General features: G+C 53.9%; 1 protein-coding gene across 5 annotated transcripts in view; it reads right to left on the reverse strand.

Moving 5' to 3' along the window:
- Positions 1-1,162: 1,162 nt before the first annotated feature.
- MMD2 (monocyte to macrophage differentiation associated 2) overlaps positions 1,163-21,674 on the reverse strand; it is a 56,191-nt gene continuing 35,679 nt past the window's right edge. Inside the window, exons 5-8 of one of the 5 annotated variants that reach the window (XM_070566214.1) lie at positions 15,781-15,882; positions 14,933-15,002; positions 12,445-12,523; positions 10,807-11,289 (exon numbers count right to left, since the gene is read on the reverse strand). In XM_070566214.1, the coding sequence (XP_070422315.1) occupies positions 11,213-11,289; positions 12,445-12,523; positions 14,933-15,002; positions 15,781-15,882 (328 nt within the window). In that variant the 3' untranslated portion in view covers positions 10,807-11,212. Of the gene's footprint in view, positions 11,290-11,344; positions 11,578-12,444; positions 12,524-14,545; positions 15,003-15,780; positions 15,883-21,674 lie in introns of those variants that run through there. The other 4 variants (XM_070566213.1, XM_070566215.1, XM_070566212.1 and 1 more) reach the window with 4 other exon arrangements.

Genomic DNA, 21,674 nt, shown 5'->3' on the forward strand with positions numbered 1-21,674 from the left:
TAATTATTTCTGGGTGACGGGGTTTGTGGCAGATTGCAATTTCCAGAGATGGCCACATCTGTACGGATTCCGCCCTGCGTGCTCTTACAGTGTAGTGCGGACTCCCCTCCATCGGGTGCTGTAAGGAGGTCTGTGTTCTCTCCGCTGGATCTGGGGACCTTTTCAGCTGTGCGGAAGTGATGAAGCAAGACTTCCGGGGCTGGGCCAGAAAAGACGTTATGTCTCCTGCCCGGCTCTTTCCTTCTCTTGGGACCCAACCACCATGATGCAAGGAAACCCAGGCCCCCTTGTGGGTGTGTATGAGGCATGTCTTTAAGATGATGCTTTGACTTCTGGGGCCTTACTGACCTGGGAGATGGCCCCTCCCAGGGTGAGCCAATCCCTAGAGATAGTAATCGGCTCACCTGTGCAAATCAACCAATCTGGGGCCGGCCCTCCCCCCTCCTCAGCCAGCCTCGCACACTCCAGGCCCCCATTCCCCTGCCCTAATGAGCCCAGACCAGGGTACCACGCAACTAGGGGCAGCCCCTCCGTCCCAGAGCCCACTGAAATTATTGGAACCAGCCAATCCCAAGCCGGCTCACCCCGCCTCACCCATTCCTTCCCGTGGAAACCACAATAAAGGCTCTGGCCCACTTTTCCCCTCGCTCCCTCTGCCTCCTGACCAGCCCTGGTGCTTCCCCATGCAGCCCTGCGTGGCTTGGGGTGGGGTGGGTGCCCCCTCCTCTCGGGAACTGTAAGGAACAAACTGGCTTTTCAAAGCCAGCCAGCCTCTGATCTGTGGGCCTCACCATACCTGAATAATAATAAAACTTACATTTTAAAACAGGTGTTGGGCCAACCTCCCCAGCGAGGGCTCCAGCCGGCTGCCAGCATCAAGCACCAGACACGTGGGTGAGTGTGCCGACAGGGCATCCTCCAGGTGAGGCCCAGACTCTGGACTCCCGACTGACAGGAGCCGTGAGAGACGCTGCTGCCTGCTGTTGACTTAAGCCACTATATTTTAGGATTATTTGTTAGACGGCAATAGACAGCCAAGACAGGATTTTAAATTTACTTTCTACTTTTCCAAATAGCCCGAGTTTTCCACCACGAACCAAGATTCTTTTATAAAAAGAATGCACAAGTGTTCTTTTTAGAAAGACAACTGGGCGAGACAGAGTCATCTTGAATTTCTGTTTATTTCAGTTCCTTCTACACCGCTGGAAGCAATAACATCCACCTGCAGGATTATTCTTCTTAATACAAATGTTTATCAAACAAACACTGTGTTAATACAAAATAGCAATTTCACAAACACAGAAAGGGTCCAATGCCAGCAGGACGTTTTTTTAAAAGTCACGCCACGAATCGTGGACATGAGAGGTCTATAAAAGTGGGCACGAAAGGCGCTCAGAGCTCCCGTTTTCCCCCAAGCACGGCCTTAACGAGCAGCCGGAGCTTCTGACTGCACAGAAGCGGATGGGGTCCTGGTGATCCCTGGCAGTGTAAACAGGACCGGCGGGCGGTTCCGCCAGCAAAGTCAGAGCCTGGAATCCAGAATTGCTCGCGGAGGCAGAAGAGCGCTTCTGAAATTGGGTCCTCTTTCCTCGAATGGATTCCCTCTCTCCCTCCTGCCTCCCCACCCCTGCCTGAACTAATGCTGACGCACAGCCAGGCGCGCTGCCCGCCCGAGGTCTCTATGACCATCCGGCCCTGGGGCCCCCAGAACGCGAGGCCATCACAGGGACAAGAGACTCAAGACTCTGGGCTCGTATTCCTCTCCGTGGGGTCAGGGTTCTCAGTAGCCAGATTCTCCGAGCTCCTAATCTCTTTCTCTATACCTGTCCCCATGTGGCCTTGGGGTACCCAGGCTCCCAAGGGATGGCACCATGCTGACCGCCGCCAATCAAGAGGCACTAAGCACTGAGTACCAATGCCTATGGCTTTCCAGGAGACCACCAAGCGTAGTTTCCAGAACTGAGGGCTCAGACGCACTTATGGGTCATAAGATCAATTTAGGGGGTTGCAGCCAGCAACTTGAAAAAATGACATAGGACAGGACGGACAGGGTTGGGGGACACTGGGTAAGGCAGGAAGCACCACAGGGCATCACACATTAGATCCTGTTTCCGAGCCTGATGTGTAAACTGGAATCACAGTGTCAAGTGCATTTCTCATGATGGGTACGAATCGGAAGGGTTTGGGAAACTCTGACATCTGGGGTCAACGCAGGAGGGCAGCTGACCCAGGTCACCTGCAGCTGCTCCCACGTGCTGGAGCAGGCAGACCCCATGGCGCACAGGTCACCCTCCCCGTGGGGGCTGCCGGGGCAGCTGGGACGTGGCACCTCCCCTCCCATCACCACAACGAGGGTGCCAGTTGTTTGAAAACCCGTCACAAAGCTGTCCAAGAGGTGTGCAAAGAGAAGGCTGTCGGGACACCTGCGAGTGAGGGCGTGTGGGCAGAGCTTCCGTGTGGACAGGTGACAACCCGTCACGGCTGGGCCTGGCCTAGCAGGTCCCAAATCCTCACCCCAAAACGGCAGGTGGATACCAAAGGTCACTTCCCTATGGACAGACCCATCACCCTTATTAAGGTATTTAAATGCCCCTTTGTCCCGGGGGTGCTGGTGAGGAGAGCTGTCTGCACGGATGAGAACGCCACAGGACGCTGCCCGGTCGACCCCAACAACAAAGGGCATCCCAGAGCTCGGGGCCCCAGGGCTGCCAGGGCTGCTGGGCCTTGCAGGGAGCTTTGGGCACAAGTGTCCTTGCCCCCCGGAGAGAGCGTCCAGCCCCCGCCAGCGCCCTGAGGGGCTCCAACCAAAGGCAGAAGCAAAGAACACCAGCATTTATATCCTGGACCTCTCAAGGCTCGGGCAAAACTGACTGAGTTCAGGAAGTCGGCAGCCAAGAGATGCGATCGCTAAAGTCAGGAGCCATGAGGCCCCGGAAGGAGGTTAAGGAGATGCCGTCACCCAAGGCCCCAGAGCTCAGCTCTCGGGGCAGAGACGACAGCTGGTGCCGTGGAAGGAGGAAGGATGCCACACCCGAGAATCATAACTTGGATCCAGGCCTTGCCCTGTACCGCTGGACGACTTCGGACAAGTCACTTAGCCTCTCTGAGCTGGCTCAGTTTCCCCATGTAATATGGAAACAATAACTTTGCCTTGCCAGGTTTTGCGGGAAGAAATATATGAGAACACGGGTGCGAACGTGTACACGTTCGTAGCTGTGCGCATGTCACCTGTTCTACTGATAGAGAAGGGCTGGAATTCGGAAAAGTGTGTGAGCCGACCTCACACGACTTGCCGAGTCCCTGAATGTCTACCAGCTGGTCTCCAGGGGACCGCGGCATGTAAAACCTCGACACCCTCAACAACGTCTCCTCTCCCACCAGCGGGGGGACAGCGCCAGCCGGGGGAGGGCCGCGCAGCTGTCTCCATCAGCATCCCCTCCACGAGGCCCACCTCCTTTGTCTGCCACCCCCCAGACCACCCCAAAAAACAGGCACCCGGCTCCCTCCCTCCCCCACAGCTCACGCCCCTCGCTGTCGCTAGCGTTGACAAATCCTCCAAATGGACCAGCTCTTTGCAGCCCCCAGGCAGTGGGTCTCCGGATGCCCAAACTCCCCAGGGATGGGGACAGTGGCCGACTGTAGAGAATGAGCAGGCCAGCAGCAGCCACGACTGGTGGCACAGACAGCGTAAGGCGAGTTCCACCTAACTTCTTCATGGGGCCTAAAGAAAAGGCGTTAAATGTGAGAGAAAAACTTTCTGTCGAAGGATCCTCATCACGGGTGTAGACACAGATAAATACCCCGAATTAAAGAATGGGTAGATAAAGTGTGGTACATCCACTCGATGTAAACTTTTCAAAATAATGTTTACAGAGGGCTTAAAATAAGGAAAAACACTTAAAAAGTTTTGTAAAAATATAGGATATAAAAGTGTATACTGAAATCAAAAACTACACATATTTGGGCCGGCCCCATGGCATAGTGGTTAAGTTCGTGCACTCTGCTTTGGCGGCCTGGGGTCACGGGGTTAGATCCTGGGTGCAGACCCAGCATCCTCGTCAAGCAACATTGTGGCAGCATCCCACATAAAGTATAGGAAGATTGGCACAGATGTTAGCTCAGTCACCATCTTCCTTAGGCAAAAAGAGGAAGATTAACAACAGATGTTAGCTCAGGGCCAATCTTCCGCAGGAAAAGAAAAAAAACAACTACACATATTTAAGAAGACAAACCCCCTTGCCAGTCACCTGGCTATGCACGCCCTCAGCCTACAGACAGGCCTTGACAAGTCTCAGGGTCCCTCTACAGAGGCCACCCCGACCCTTCGCACCACACAGACTTTGTCCCTTTGTCCTCAGCCCTGTCTCATTCATCCTCTACTTCCAGGACTGGCCACGGTTCACCACCGAGCATCCACGCTGCGGACCCACTCTGGGCAGAGACAAGGCTCACTACAATCCCGAGTTGGGAAACACGAACCCTGGAGCCTCCCGTTGGCACCCCGCTCCATCTTCCCAGGCTCAGAGTCTCCAAGAGGAAAGGCCGGGGCCGGGGGGTCCAAGCAGCCCACGGTTGTGAACTGGCCTCTTTCTGACCCCAGATGAGAGGGGCCTACACTTACAAGAGGCTCCCATGTGAGCTCTCCCGACCTCGGAGGAGGAGGAGGCGGAGGTGGGGACCACGCCAAGACCACGCCCCTCCTCCGCTCCTTCCACAAATCTGCGTGAGCACCCGCCACGTGCTGGCGACTCTGCTGGGCCCTGGGAGCGACAGGGGTCAACGCAGACACAGTGCCCGCCCTCAACAGCCAGAGGGTCTCCGGGACCTCTGCTCCCGCCCCCCGCCTCCCAGTCCTGCCCAGCTCTCCAGGTTCGGCCGACACAGGGATAGTCCTGGTCGACGGTGACCACCATCAATGGGGGTTACCAGTTATAATAAGGGGAAAACTCGAGATCAGTGGTTCTCAACAGCCTTTGGTCCGGGCCCCGGGGATCCCCAAGGCCCTTTGGAGGGGTCCACGAAGCCAAACTATCTTCCTAACGCTGCTGTGACCTTGCTTGTCTTTTTCCCTCTCGGTGCTTCCATACATGCACAGCAAAGCTTTCCAGAGCTTGCGCGAGAGACAGGTGACCCCACAACAGGCCAAAGGTGAAAGCAGACTGGAGAACCAGGTCGCCTTCATGAAGCCAGACACTCGAGAGACTGGCAAAAACACAAAACAAGGCCACTCTTCCCCTTATGTCTTTTTTCGTTTGGAAAAATATCATCATTTTTAATAGAAAAATACGTGTGGGTTTATCTTGAGATGAATTAAAAGGTATTTTAGAATGCTGCCAGTTTTCGTTTCGTGCGTGATCAGCATTCACAGACACAGTCCACAAACAAAAGTTCTTTGGTTCCTCAACAATTTTTAAGAGTCCAAAGGGGTTCCAGGACCACAAAGTTTGAGAAGCACCAACCCGCCAGCGTCGTCCAATGGAACTTCAGTGATGACGGCAACGGTCCTTATCTGTGCTGTTCAAAGAGGCGGCTGCCGGCCCCACGTGGCCAGTGAGCATTTACAATGTGGCTGGCGTGACTGCGGCACTGAATTTTTATTTTTATTTAATTTTAATTGACTTTGATCTAAAGAGCCGCCTGCACCTGACTCCTCCCAGCCACCCCGCCACTGGGAGCACCCCCGGCTACACCATCTCCCAAATGGTTCTCCTGTGAAAGCGGGGATGGGAGCCCCTGCCAGATGGGCGTGGCCCTGCCCAACACTGGCCTGAACACGGGGCTCTTGAAACAGGCCTCACAGCTTTGCTAAAACCCTCAGAGCACAGGAACCGCCAAAGCAGAAATGTGGAGCACCCCCCTTCATCTCAGCTGCTCATAGCTGTGGGCTGGGAACCCTCAAATGCATTGCTTTAGGAAACAGACAGTAGAGTGGGGGAGAGCACACGCCTGCCCCTTACCCGCTGTGTGCCCTTGGACAAGTTACTTAACCTCTCTGAGCTTTAATCTCCAAAGCAGTCAAATGGGATCCTCCCTACCTCACAGAGTGATTGGAAAGATTAAGGAATGGCCTTGTGTATAAACACAGGCTGCTCCGGGTGGGGTGGGGGGGGGGCATGTTGTGTGGGTCTAGGACACTGAGTGGAAAAGAGGAAGTGCCAACCAAGAGAAGCGTTAGGTCCCGGCCCTGGACACGCACTCTGTCCTCTGGAGACTGACTCAGGAACCCGCCACTCACGTGCAGGGCACGCCCTTAAAGTAGACAAGCTCCGGGCTGGGGCTTCCAGAACCAGCATCTGACGTGCCCGGGAGCTTGCTAAAGTCCAGATCCCAAGTGCCCCTTGGCCTGCTGGCTCAGCACTCCCAAGGGGGGCAGGAACTCGTTCAACAAACCCCTTTGGGGTTCTCTGGCCAAACCCCAGGGTCAGGAACCCCACTCCCACCTCCTCCAGTGGAGACGGGGCCTCCGCCCTGCAGTTAGCAAGAGACAGGGGTTCCACGCACTGATCACAGTCTCCATGTCACAGGTGGGGAAACTGAGGCACGGAGTGGCTGAAGGACCTGTCTGGGCATCTCGCGGGCTGGCCAGCACAGGGCTGGACTTGGATCAGGTCCGACTGGCTCCAGATTCCAGACTCCCAGATGAAGTTTCCACGCCTCTCGGTGACAGGCCTGACCCCGAATGAGGACCCTTCGGCGACGGTTTGTTCTCACTGCGGTTACATGCCTGATAGTACCAGCCAGGCTCCGCGTGGGGCACAGTCGGGAGGGCGGTGGGGCAGCAATGTCCTCGGCCTGGCTGGCACGGCTTGCGGAGGCCAACGGTGTGCGTCTCTTCCCAAGCCATCTTCAGTGATGTCACTCCGGTGGCCACTGTGGGGGTATTGACGACACGGGACCTGGCAAATGCTGCACACCAGGCTTTGGGTTTTTTTTACCACTAAAATTTTTGAGCTGGCTTTCCTCCCTGGAGGAAAGACCCTGGGGGCAGTGAGTTTCCTTGGAAGCCACAGATGTGGCCAAGGGACACGACACTTGGGCGCTAGATAGTCCTGGCTTCAAAGTTTTGCTCTGCCGGTTAGAAGCTGGGTGCCCTTGGGAGAGTGGCCAAACCTCTCTGTGCTGTGGCTTCCTGCTTTGCAAGATCAGCTGGTAATCCTCACCCCACGGGGGGCTGTGTCAGTCAATGGCTGGAGCTTTTATAAAGCCAGTCTCGCACAGAGAGGGCCCCCAGGAGGAGCGCCACACAGGCGAGCTTCTACCTCCCTGGCTTCCTGCTCCTGCCCCTCGCACCTGCCGTGCACCACACCTGGGAGGACACCTGCGAAGGTGTGCTCCTAGGGAAGTGGCTGCTTGAATTTCCTACAGCTCTTTTGGGACCCCATGATGCTGTCCCCAACATCTGGTTGCACAGGATGTGGCGGCAAATTCGACAACTGCCTTTTGGACCAGCTCTCGGACCCCTCTCCCAGCCCCCTGAGCTCTGCCTGCCCCTCTGAGCAGCTGCAGTGCAGGAAGTCGGCCCGAGCCGTCCCCCATCCCCCCCCCACCACCCAGTGGAGGACCGAGCCCAGATGCCGGGGCTCGTGCAGAGCTGTGGGGAAACACGCGGAGCACGTTGGTTTTGCAGACGGACATGAAAAGAGAGTTTGGAGTCCAAACCCCAGAAAACCCAGGCCTGTGGCTATTATCCTGCCTTCAGTCCCCCCCCCCCACAAACCAGTGCCCTGCAGTGACCCCCACCTACGACCAAGGGAGCTTTCGACCAGCAGGGCCAGGCCCACTGGTTCTTCCCATCTCTGCATCCCCCGCCCCCCTCCCAGGGCTTTCCTAGGATGCTCCCCAGCCTGAGCCCGACGGACGCTGCTGGAGAGAAGGATGCTCGCCCTGCCTCCACCCTAAGTGCGATTTCCGATCAAGAGAGAAAGCCAGCTCTGGTCTGTAATACTGATCTAAATCCCTCCCAGGGCTGGGGGCTCCTGGACCCTGGGACGGCCCAGGCCTTCTGCTTGGACCCTTTCAGGGAAATCCCACCAGGCGACACACAGGCCTCAGCCAGCAAGCTCCGGCTTGCCCCGCCAAGGCTGATGGACTAAGGATGAGGCCGTCCACTCCAGGCCTGCCCGCCAGCGCGGCCGTGCATCGGGGACGCATCACTGTCACCGGCGTGTGAGCCCGCTGACGGACCCCTGCCCCGACCTGCTCCCACCTTCCTCTCTCACCAGCTCCCATCCCTCACCCCACCCTGGCAGCGACCCCATCTCGGGAGCAGCCACCGAAGTGTCTGGAATGTCAAACAGGCCAGGCTGCTGCCGACCGCCCCCGGCTCCTTGGGGCATGATGGCCACTTTGCTGGGTCATCCTGGCATGTGATGGCCTCAAGGATGGACAGGAAGAGGGAGCTGGCGTCCAAATTTCCAGGGTCGTGCCCTCTCCACCCCACACGCCCAGCACACAGCCTAGAAGGTCCCTGGGGCAGGGCCTGGCCTCGGAAGGGACCGGGTCAAGGAACACATTTTCCTTTCCTGCACTGTTTGTGATGTATGTGGAGGAGGTCCAGGGTCTGGGCCTGGGTGAAATGGAACCCTAGCCAACTGGCTTTCAGAAGGACGCTGGGGAGGAGAGAGGATTCTGGGAGACCTGTCCTGAGTTGGAATGAGGGGAAGGAATGTGATCAAGGCCCTACAGAACACCCTCCAGTATCCTCACCAGCCTGTCCACAGTCGGAAATTCCACCATTAGTGATTCATTCCTTTGTGCGGAGCAGGCTTTCTGACACCTCTGGAAGAGTGTCGTCCTCATTATCAAGGGTTGCTTTCCAAGTTGACAACTAAGGGAGTGAATCAGGAGCCGGCTGGGTGTCCCCCACTCACTGTCGTGCTGCATCTTCGAGCATCCCTTGTGTAGTGTTGCCTCACTGTACCCATCTTACAGCTTGGGACACTGAGGCACAGAGAGGGTAAGGAATCAGCCCAAGCCCTCACAAACGGAGGATGCAGATTTGATCCCAGGTCGAGCAAGACACAGCTCCTCCCTCCAGGAGTTCCTGGCTTGGGGGACGGGCACAAGCACCGAGGTGACGAAAGACAGGGCTCCAAGCTGAGGTGCCAGTGAGCACAGGGGCTGCTGGGAAGCAGTGGGGGGCCCCTAAGTCAGAGGAAGGCCGGAAGTTCCTCAGTGCTGATGCCTGATTGGGGCTTTGAAGGATGTATAGGAGTGAGCTGGGTGGATGAGGGAGTGAACCGGCACTTCAAAAGGTGCAGGGGCACAAAAAGGCAGGCTGTCCAGGGGACAACCTAGCATCCCAACCCTGGCATGGTGCCATGCTTTGGGGGGCCTCCTAAACAGCATCCCAGAACCCACATGGCCCCCTCCCTCTGCCTCAGGCCCTGGCAGAGGTCAACTTGCAGTGTCCCTGCCCCCAACCAGGGGCAAGCCCTTCCCCAGCCTCCCACCGACAGACCCCTGACCTCCAACCCTGACCCCAACTGATGGGAAATACTTGGTGATCTCCGCAGGGCGGGCAGACCAGAGGCAGCTTCCAGCGGCTGGGAGTGCCAGTGTAGACAGACAGAGAGACACGTGCACACACACGGGCAAGAGGACTAAACCTCCCCGAGGCATCTGCCAACTCAGAACCCGCCTCTCTGAGGAACGTGTCAGATGCTTTCACACCAGCTTGCACACGTGGGATTCCAGGTTCTGGAGCCCTGAAATAGCCTGGAATGTACTAGAACTAAGCATAAGGCACCTTGTCTCTGCCCATTCGACTCCGGTTGGGAGTTGCAGAATGACGCCCATCTAACTTGAGATAGATCCTTGATCCGGACACTCTGAGATTCCAGTTCAGATCCCGGAGCCGGGCCTGGTCCCCTCCCCAGTGAATGTCCACGTGCCGGGGACAGAGCAGCTGGCCCGGCCCTGGGAGGGGGCTGTGAGGACAAGCCCCTGGAAGCCTTGTCGTTGGGCTACTGGGGGCTTCAGAGGCTGGCGTACCCCAACGCTGTGCCCAGTATCGAATCAGCCAAGATCTTCCCTCTGGGGTTCAGCTGAAGAGGCCGGAAGGGCCACTGATTGGCACCAATGAGAATCTGAATGTTGCCATCACAACCCTAAATCTGGGGCAGGCAAGCACCCTCCCGGGATCTGCCTGCCCCTCTAACATACAGCTCTCATAATTTCTCTGGATTTTTCGGCATGAGAAGAAAGGGCCAAGTAACAGCGTCCCCATTGCCATCTCCGTCACTCGCTCCACCTCTGCCCTGAGGACCAGCTATGGTGGAGCAGAAGGTCAGGGGTTGCTCGGGGTGTGTGCCTCGGTCCTCCTCTGCTGCCCCCAAACCGCCCACTCCAGGAGCTTCTGCCAAAGGGACAAGGGAGAGGGGGTGGAGGCGTCGTGTCGGGAGATAAGCATGCTCCCCCACGTGGAGACATTTAGCTGGTCTGGCTGGGATCCCTGCAGAGCACACCAGGCAGCAAAGGCTAAGAAGTTCCATCATGAGTGCCGAGCGATTGGTCATGTCTGCCCAGAGCACGTCTTGAGAAGAATTCTGAGACCACACAGTGCTGCAGTTGATTGGTGATGTCTGCCATGGTCGCGGGTATTCACCCTCCCTGATCTGCAAGCTGGGGACCTTCCCTGAGCGGGGGACAATTCCCCAGCCAGGACTTTGGTAGCAGAGAAGGAGGCCCTGCCCAGTTGGGTATAAACAACCCGCCAGCCTCCCTGATAGATCTCGCAGGACCTTAAGAAACACATATTGCCCCCTCTTTCCCCAATTTGCCAGAACAGCGTCTGCTCCCTTTTCTGAAGACGTTAATGTCGGTTGTATTAGGAAACACTCGTCTAGAATAGAAACACATTACGGGGTTAATTCCTCCTCTGTAAAAATGACTAAATGCTTTCTTTCTCACCTGGGACCCGAGGGAGGGTTTGGCTGTCGCCAGAAATAACCTCGGACCCATCAAAAGCTCTACCCCTGGGCGGGCAGACAGGCTGGGCGCTGTGCTCTGGGCTAAAGTTCGCAGAAACACTTCCCGTGATGCTCTGCTCCAAAAGGCCAAATGTCCCGTGTAGTCTGGGCCACCTCATTTGGACACCTTGGCCTGCAGGGTGCTGGGCAGGTAGAGATACCTCCAAATGGCATAGTAGTGGGTACCAGCACCAAATGCCACAAAGAGATGCCAGATGGCGTGGGCAAAGGGGATCCTCCCGTCACTCTTGAAGAACACCATGCCCAAGCAGTAGAAAGCCCCTCCGGTCACCAGCTCCCAGAGGCCCTCGGTGTTGGGCTGTCGGCAAGGACAAGGGTGGGGCACAGGTCAGAGGGGCAGCCAGCAAGGCCGGGAGCACCCAACCATTCCCCCGCCCCCCGAAACGAAAGGATACGTGGATGGCGAGCCAGCCCGGATTCCCGGGTGGGGCGTCTCCACGCTATCGTCAATTCTCCCCAAATTAATTCACAAATGTAACGCACTTCCATCAAAATCTGAAAGAACATTTGATAGCTTTTTATCTTTTCTAAAAACGAATACATCTGGTACACCCCAAAGAAGGAAAACCAAAGACTCGAGCAGATGCTTATACAGCCAGGTTCCAGCAGCATCATTCACAAGGGCCGAAGGTGGAAGCAGCCCCAGGGTCCATCGGTGGATGGATAGATAAACACAGTGTTATTCGTGTTATTTCATACTGTGGAATATTATTCAGCCTTAAAAAGGAAGGAAATCCTGACACACACGACATGGATGCAACTTGAGGATAGCATGCTAAGTGAAAGAAGCCAGTCACAGGAGGACAAATAACGTATGCTTCTGTTTCTATGCAGATCAAATTCATAAGGACAGAAAGTAGAAGGATGGGCGCCGGGGGCGGGGGTGTTAGTGTTTAATGGGGACAGGGTTCCAGTTTGGGAAGATGGAAAAGTTCTGGAGATGGCTGCACAACAATGTGGAAGGACTGGACATCTAAAAATGGCTAAAATGGTCAATTTTATGTATATTTTATCACTATAAAAAAGAGTAATGCACGCCCATGGCAAAAAATTTTAGAGAAAACAACAACAAAAATGTCGTAGTCCTGGCCCTCAGAGATGAGCCCTCTTGACACTGGGGGTGCTTTCGGTTAAAGGAACTCAAGGAGAGTGGGAGGGATGGAGGAGTATGAGGAACCGGGCTGCCTGGGCCCACTGCCTCCAGGTGACCACCATTAACAGCATCTTGCAGCATCCTTCCAGAAACTGTCTTCACACGTACCATCTACAACATGCACTCACAGACGTGTACATGTGCACAGGAACGAGAGCTCTCCCCCCGCTTTTTGAACAGCTGCATAGTATTCCATTGTACAGATGTACAATAATTTATTCACTCAGTTCTCAGGAGTCCTATAATTGAATATTAATTACATAATGAGATTAGTAATACGTCATACTTCCTAGCACTTACCATGTGCCAGGTCTGTAGTGAGGGCCTCACATGAGTCATCGGACGCCAGCCTCACCACAGCCTCGAGGCAGGTGTTACCCTACATGACAGTCAGGGAAACACGCCCTCAGCATCCTGCTAAGTGAGAAGAGCATGCTGCAGAACAGGACGCACGGGGTGATCTCGGGTTTGTCAAAGAAAAACAAACAAGCCAATATATGTCTGCGTGTCCACCTAGACTGGCACGTCATAAGGAGGAAAACAGTACGGCGATTGCTCGAAAAATTAAAAATAGAAATACCATACGGCCCAGCTATCCCACTACTGGGTATTTATCCAAAGAACATGAAATCAACAATTCAAAGAGATTTATGCACCCCTGTGTTCATCGCGGCATTATCCACAATAGCCAAGATGTGGAAGCAACCCAAGTGCCCATGGACTGATGATTGGATAAAGAAGATGTGGTATATATATATGTATATACAGTGGAATACTACTTAGCCGTAAAAAAGACAAAATGGTCCCATTCACAACCACATGGATGGACCTTGAGGGTATGATGTTACGCAAAATAGGCCAGACAGAGAAAGACAAACAGCACATGATTTCACTCATATGTGGAAGATAAACAAACACATGGACAAAGAGAACAGATTAGTGGTTATCAGAGGGGAAGGGGGTTGGGGGGTGGGTGAAAGGGGTAAAGGGGCACGTATATATGGTGACTGACAAATAATAATGTACAACCAAAATTTCACCACGTTATAAACTATTATGACCTCAATAAAATAAAATAAAATAAAAAAGAGGAAAAAATGGAAAAGATGCTCAACAAACTGTGAATGGTGGCTGCAGCTGGGGCACCGTGTCGGGGAAGAAGTCGGGGGACCCCAGGTCCTCTATACATTTTCAGACGGGACTTATTTTTTGCAGTAAGTATGTACTGAAATATACACTTACTATACACATAAGTGTATATATGTAATTAAATATATATAATACATAATTTGATGGATATTATATAATTTAATAGATATAACTTAAATACACATTTTTAAATAAAAATAAACTTGGGGGAAATAGGTAACCTGTAAAAATGAGTACAAATCATAGAAAAATGTTGAGTGGGAAAAATAACGGGGCAAGACTTCACTGTCGAGTATTAAAATGCAATCAAAGCTACAACAAGTGAAAAGGTTTGGTACTAGTATAAAAACGGAATGGAAATCTCAGAAACAGACCCATGTATATATACGACTTTAACATACGATTAAAGGAACATTTAAAAATGGGAGCTAAGGGGCCGGCCCCGTGGCGCAGCGGTTAAGTTCGCACGTTCCGCTTCGGCGGCCCGGGGTTCACCAGTTCAGATCCCGGGTGCAGACATGGCACTGCTTGGCAAGCCATGCTGTGGCAGGCATCCCACATATAAGTAGATGTTAGCCCAGGGCCAGTTTTCCTCAGCAAAAAGAGGAGGACTGGCAGCAGATGTTAGCTCAGAGCTAATCTTCCTCAAAAAAAATAAAAAGGTAGCTAAATGAAATAAGTGGCTATCATTTGGGGAAGAAAGAAGAACATACATATGTAAAAGAAACTACAGCGAGAATAAAGTGTTAAAAATTAAAAATTAAACCATAAAAGAAAGAGGAGAAAATATAGGTAGATATTCATATAACCTTGGGAATGGAAAGGCTTTCCTAATCATAACACTTAAGGTAAAAGCCATAAAATTAAGAAAAAAAAAACTTGTTAGATTTGACTACATAAAATTTTAACATCTGCCAATTGTAAAGTAACAAATCGCTATCTGGCCTAGGGAGGTGGGTAGGCTGAGTTTACTGTGCCCACTGGACAGATGGGGCAACTGAGGCTCAGAGAGGAGAGGTGATCCATGCATGGCCATGTCGGCTGCTTCTCTTCCCCCTGTCTGCAGGGCTCTATCATGCACGAGGCGAGGCAGAGCAGCTCAAAGATCCCAATAATCACCTTCAGGGCATGGGGCCGAATCCTGACTGCATGTCCTCGGCCGGCCACTTCCCCTCTCTGAGCCTGAGCATCCTCATTCGTGAAATGGTGGCCACATTCATCTCCAAGGATACAAGACGGGGCAGTCAGAGCCCGGAGTCCGGGTCTGCCTCCGTCATCAGTTAATGTCATCAGCCGAGACTAAATTCAGCGACTGGGCTCTTACAGTGTCCCAGACGCTGTGCTGAGCCCTTTCCGTGGGTTTTCTTATTCATAATCCTCAAGCAGATGGGGAAACGGACGGACGTGCAGAGGGCAATGAACTCCCTGAACGTAGCAGTGAGTGGGAGCTGGAGGGCCTGGTGGCCAAGCCCTCAGGATTAACCTGCCCGATCCACCGTCCCTGTAGGCAAGCCACACTGGCCCTGGGCCTCAGTTTCCCCGTCTGCCAGAGGACACGGTTCGACTTGACGACCTCGAGAGTCGCTCTGGGTCCCCTCAAGCCAGATGTGAGGCCCCACGCTGGGTGAGCGGGACTTACCATGGAAAGGATGACAAGGGCGGGGAAAAAGCCCATAACGATATAGCAGAGCAGCTCCACCAGCTTGTACCTGGCAGGAAGACAAGCCATCGTGGCCTCAGGACGGCCTCCCCGTGAGGACCAGCGTAGGAGGGGACACCCTGACCGGAAGAGTGAGAAGAAGGGACTCCATCCTCTGCCCGGCACTCCTGGCCCCACATTTCACCCAGATACACCCAAAAGGAGCTGGCAGAGTTGGGCGACCTTGGGCAGGTCTCTTTCCCTCTCCGAGACTTGGTTTCCACACCCGTGAAATGACATGCAGGGATGGCAAGGCCGGGTATAGCTTGCATATGGGCACTGCCCACGCTCAACCCCAGGGCAGACATTACTATTCGATCCCAGCACCATTTCCCACGGGCCCCAGGCAGCCACTATCAGTGGATCTGAGTGGCTGTGTCAACCGACACCTGTTTGCCACCCCTGGAGATTCCAGGAGTCTGTCACTCCCTTTCGCTTCTATAGCTCAGTTTCTTTCCCCACTTAATCATTCCCATCTTGTCACTCAGTAAGATGGAGGTGGACAGGGTCTGGATCGCTCAGAGCCTCTCCCCGTTATCTGCTAACACAGCTTTGGGACGACAGTAACCTGTGGCACAGTTCAGTGGGGCTAGGAACCTACCAGGTCTTTCTCAAAAACTTTTCAGATTGACCCTATGGGCTGTGGACCTGGTGGCCATCCATGGGCCTGAAGACAAGGATCCCAGGTGGAGCTGTGCCCTGACACTTCTGAGGTCATCCTGGGGCCTCATCTCCTCTGGAGCATCAAGGGGCCCCCCACCCGCCTGAGCCCCCCAGCCCTGGCTTACCGCTCGTGGAAGAAGAAGACGTAGACAGTGCCGACAGAGGCCATGATCCACACCAGCCAGCGCATGTGGGAGGCCCAGGGGCCCAGCTCCCGAAGGTTCAGCCTGGGAGAGAGAGCCGAGGACACAGCCTGAGGGGGGCCCACGGGGACCTAGCCCTCGATGGCCGGCCCGTCACAGGAAAACTGACCCCAGAGAAGCCCTTCCGCTTGCGGCTTCAAAAATGAGATGGGCTCTCACGGGAAGACGCAGGGAGAGACAGAAAGAAGGGCAGAAATAATAAGCAATTATTAAGGGAAAATTAGCAAAACTGATCACATCTAAGCGTGAAGCGAAAGGACGTATCAAACTGATAGGAGTGTAAATGGGTAACGCCTGTTGGGGGGCCAGCCTGGTGGCACAGTGGTTAAGTTCATGGGCTCTGCTTCAGCAGCCTGGGTTCATGGGTTCGGATCCCGGGATCGGACCTACACACCACTCATTCAGCCATGCTGTGGCAGCAACCCACATACAAAATAGAGGAAGACTGCCACAGATGTTAGCTCAGGGCCAATCTTCCTCAGCAAAAGAAAAAAAAAATTGGAGTCTCCTGGGGACTGAGAGTGGCTTTTCTCTCCCCTGCTTGACCCAGGCTGCTTCTCCAGGCGAGGTGCCTGCAGGGCACAGCTTTCTCCAGCATTTGGCCTCAGCGTGTTTTCTCTAGCTGTTGACTTCGATAATAGCAGCACAGCCTCAGGCCCCAGCCAGTGCAGCCTAGGCCTCAGCCAGGCTCCTGCACCCTCTCCTCGGCCCCACACACATGCACACTGGGGCTCCCCATGGGGATTCCTGTGCAGCAAGCTGACCCTCCTCCTGTGTAGCTGTCTACACAACTCAGCTGCACAGAAATGCCTAGGGTTCCTGCAGAGGGACCTATCCAAGCGCTGGTTCCAGGAGCCCCCAGCAACCAGCAGCTCCCCGGCGTGCAGAAAGCACCGTAGCTCGGCACCTCTCCCGGGGTGGCCTCCTCCAGCATCCCAGAGGGAAAGCCCCACCCACAGACCCCTCAGCAACTTCTCTGCCATCCAGTGCGCCAAGGCCATGCCCTTTCCGATGAGGCGGGGTCTCCACCCTGGGCGGAGGGGGGTTGGTGGTGCTTGTCTCTTAAATCTGCCACTAACGGATTCCCAGAATCGTCTTTAACTCTCAGTAGTCAGCTCTCCATTACTTCAGTCCCCCCATAACAATCCTTTCTACTACATTTCCTGCGGTCAAATCATTGTACGGTTTCTGTCTCCTGACTACACCCTGGCTGATGTAGCAGCCTGTGGACTATTCATAGCAATTTGGAAAATCTGAGAATGCTCTGTTTGCACCGACACGGAGAGATCTCCAAGACCTTGCTGCTGGGGGCGGGGGGAGCGGGTCGAGAACGACACGACTATAATCTTTGTACATATGAAGAGAGACAGGGAATCGCGCAGAAACAGATCTGAACGCCTTCCAAAGGGGTAATGATGGCTTCCTCTAGAAAAGGACAGTTGGTGGTGGCAGTTGGGGACAGAGGTCCTTGCACTTTTTTTCTGGAATAAATTTCTTGAATGAGAACACCTTACATAAAACTTCTGTCCCCTTCCCCCAAAAAAAGTGAGGGGCCGGCCCGGTGGTGCAGTGGTTAAGTGTGCACGTTCTGCTTTGGCGGCCCGGGGTTCGCCGGTTCAGATCTCGGGTGTGGACAGGGCACCGCTTGGCAAGCCATGCTGTGGCAGGCGTCCCACATATAAAGTAGAGGAAGATGGGCACGGATGTGCGCTCAGTCTTCCTCAGCAAAAAGAGGAGGATTGGCGGCAGATGTTAGCTCAGGGCTAATCTTCCTCAAAAAAAAAATTTTTTTTTTTAAGTGACCTGCTCAGTGTCCAACTGTCATAAAGAAGTTAGGTTATATTGAAAAGTTTAAAAGGAAAAAATAATAACCTGCCACATTCCCCAAAAGAACCATCAGTGAAGACCATTCCAGAGATCTTTTCAAACAGACACAAAAATAGCAGAAGGATGAGGGTAAAAGGGGATAGACAGGGAGAGGGATGGACAGAAGGACAGGATGGGACGGAGGAAAGGGAAAAAGAGCGAGAATCAAATGATACGTCATTGTTTTATTAAAAGTATTACATTTAATTTTAACCTGACTTTAACAGAAGAAAATGGAAAAAAAATTGCTGAACTTCAAAAGAATATTTCTTCCCCATAAAACTCACTTTTGACTCTGAAGTTGAGATAAATTATGAAAAGCATCAGGCAGTTGCTTTTTCAGCTTACAGGTAGCCATTGTAACAGCAGCGAAGCTCCATCGATGGACTCCCACCTCAAAAGACAAGAGCGTCAGCATCTCGTGCTCCCTCCACCGACCACCCCGTCTTTCTTAGTGATACTAAGAGACAGCCGCCACCAGGATGTCCCTCTCGAGGCCTGCAACATTCGCGCTCTGATCCATAACCGTAATTCACACAGCTGTTTAATACAGGTCCTTTTTTTAAAAAAATGGAGTCAACGTTTACCACCATTCTCGAGGGTTTTTTTTGAACCCTTCTCTTAAATGGCTAGATTTTGTTGTCCAAAAAGTTTTTTCTGAGAAGTCTTCATGGGAGCTGTGCTCTCTGACTGTTCTCACAGACGAGAATGGTTTTCTTCACGTCCACACGATAACCTCGCTGGATAGTTTATTCCGAAGTCACCTTTGGAAAGTGTAGCAGTGTCCCCCCGTGTTCCGGCATGGAACGGCGCTGCGGCCACATCTGGGGCAGCCCGATCGCTCCCCTCCATAAGTGATTTGTTCTTCCAACCTCGACGCCTGAAGATTTTTGTCTCCGTCCTTCGTTTCGATCAGCTTCTCTCTGATGGCTTTAACTTGGGGCTTTTCAAAAAACGTGTGTCGCCCCCCCCCAACCACCTTGTCTTCCGTCTATGTCCGCATTCGACTTTCGGTTCCATTGGAATGTGGCTTTGGTCTCGGGCTGGTTCCCTCGGGTGTGCGGTCTCCATTTCCATGCCTTTCGGTTGTTTCATCATCTCGTCTCTGCGCTCCTGTCCGATGATATCCATTCTCTTGTCACACGGGCTGGAAGTCACCCACAGGTCAGCAGGGCCAGCAGGCGGGAGGAAAGCTGGGACATGAAGTGGGGAAGCCTGAGGACGAACTGGACCTGCACGTGTCTCCCACTATCGCCAACCTTGAGGACACAGGTGGCCTGCAGAGGAAGCGTGGAGCTGCACACACACTCGTCCCAAGACCCAGAGAAGCTGATGGAGGAGGTCCCAGGCCGTCAAGAGGAGCCAACAGACCGGGGACAGTGGGTGTCAGCAACAGCCCCAGTACCACACACCAGAAGGCGCTGTTTCATTTCCACCTTCCCACCTGGAACCTACGGGGAAGGGAAGCCTGAAAACTGTGGTCCCAGCTTAGTGAGGCGAACACAGACCCAACCCACCAGGCCTGCGCAGCTCAGCCCGTGACCCTGGAGCTGGCTCCCGTGCCCATCCCCTCCTCTCACACTTTCCCCAGGAGCCTTCTCCAGGTCCTGCAGTTGGCAGAGACGAAAGATCAGCATGCCCTCTGCAGGCGTGGGTTATGGGTGGGAATCCTCGGGGTGGCTGCTGACACCCCAATGCTGCTCCACTCTGTTCCAGAACCTTGTGACTCTGAAATCACGGCCTTGAGCTGTGTCCTATTCCTGGTCAAGGGGTGAACAGTGATTTTTCTTTTGCCCTCCTCAATATTTATAACTTTATTTTGCTTGTTTTCTGAAGCGTAGGGGATGGAAGATTCTGTGTCCCACTGGAGGCTACCACTCTTGTCTATCATTGGTGACATGGTCCTGCCTCGTCAGTCACGTGAATGATGTCCGTGTGCTGGTCAATGTGCCCTTAGTTTGTCTCTGTTCACGACAGCTCCCGGGGGTGTGTACTATCATTGTCTCCATTTTACAGGGCAGGAAACTGAGGCTCAGAGAGACCCAGGAATTGCCCCAGGGGCACCCTGCTACGAAAAGGCTGGCCCAGGACCAGAACTTTGTGCTGTCTGACCCCACAATCTATTCTCTTTCTGCTATGCCATCTTTTAACCATCTTTTACACCCTTTCTTTAAATAAAGATTGTATGCAGGACGCTTATACATAAGTCCACTCTATCAAAAACAAAAATTGAAATTAAAAAAATGGTTTTTTTCTGATTGGAGCAGAAACGGGGGAGCCCAGCCTTCCACGCCTCCAGCCGCTCTGTGGTCCTCAGGGAACCTCCAGGCTGTGCAGGACACAGCTTGAAAACCCGAGCAACACAAGAAAAATACGCGCCACATAATTCTACACCACGTTGTCCCACGTCCCCTCTCCACCACTCACCCAGGGGCCCAGCCAGGAAACTGGTCACCGCCAGCTCTGCCTCTCTCTCACCCCCTAATCCAGTGGAGCCCCAAGTTCTGCCAATTCCTCCTCCTAAACGGCTCGCGAACCCGGGCACATCTCGGCACCTGGACCCCTCCCCTTCCTGGCACTTAACACAATTGTAACTCATCTCTTTGTGTCAGTATTGGGACAGTCACTATGTGGGTTCCCTCTGGGACCCCAAGTCCCCTAAGGAGTGAGGGCTCCTGCCTTTGTTTACGGCCACATCCTCAGCTACCACAGGGGGCGGGCACGGAGCCCGTGCTCACTCAGTCACAGCCCCGGATAAAGAATAGAACCCGGCCATGAAGTCAGTACAGGGTTGTTCTAGAATTCTCCGTCAAGGATAGTTACCGCCGTTGAGCACAAAAGTTAGCTCTACTCCACTCGGCAACATCCAAAAAGAAGCCTGAGATGACCTGGCTCCCAGCAACTGAAGGTGGGGCCTGGGGCCGACGGGGCCAACAAGAAGTGTCTGCGTGGATGGGCGTCCATCCGTCTGCTCCCCTCAACCTCCATGGCCACTACGGGGTTCCAGACCACCCCCGTTTCTCTCCGGGCTGCTTGTACCTGCCTCCTCTGCACCTCCCTGCTCCCAAGGCAGCCACACTTCAGTCTGCAAACTAGAACCACGTCAATATCCGGCTTCAAACCCCCATCCACTGCTGAGTGCAGACCCACCTGTGCTCCATTCACCCCCACACCTGCACAGGAGGGTCCAGAGGAGAGGAAACCATGCCACGGCCTGCCACAGGAGCGTCGACACCTGTGGCGTATTCTCCCAGGATAGGGTCTGCGACGGCCGACTCCTGCACAAGGACTCCATGAGTCACCAGACGCCACGTTGAGTGAAACAGGCAAAGTCCGAAAGGATGAGGATTCCATTAACATGAACTAAGAAATCAGGCGAATTACTGTGGATAATTCAGACTGTGGGTATCTCGGGGGGATGGTGACAGGAGATGGGGACGAAGGGCCGGATGTATCCTGTTTCTCCATCTCGGATCTGGCTGCCATGTGTGAAAGGCTCTGAGATGTACCTTCATGACGGTGCGAGTGCTCCAGGTGTGGGACACCTTATAGAATGTTGACAAAGCAATTGCCTTAGCGTAGACACACAAAGCGCACTTATTAGCTGAAATACTGAAAGAGAATGCCCCATTTATGACAGCCCAAAACAGAAACCCCCTGGGCAAGATGGAGCAACAAAGCTTTCTGTGGCTCCCCCTCCTCAGATGCCAACGTCCGGAGTCTCAGAGTGACACATCTCCAGGAAGCCCTCCTGAGGCCCCCAGGCCAGGGCAGAGCCTCCTCTGAGCTGCCACGGCAGTGTGTGCACAGGCCCGCCTCACCATCATCACTGTCCTGTCACCGACCACCTGTACTGAGCAGAACCTCAGCGCCCCGACCCCCTGCACGGCCCGGCCATGGAGAACGCGGTCAACAAACATGAGCGGGATGGTCCTTTTCCCTTCGCAGGA

This window comes from Equus przewalskii, chromosome 12 (assembly GCF_037783145.1).
Source record: "Equus przewalskii isolate Varuska chromosome 12, EquPr2, whole genome shotgun sequence".
Classification (NCBI taxonomy): Eukaryota; Metazoa; Chordata; class Mammalia; order Perissodactyla; family Equidae; genus Equus; species Equus przewalskii.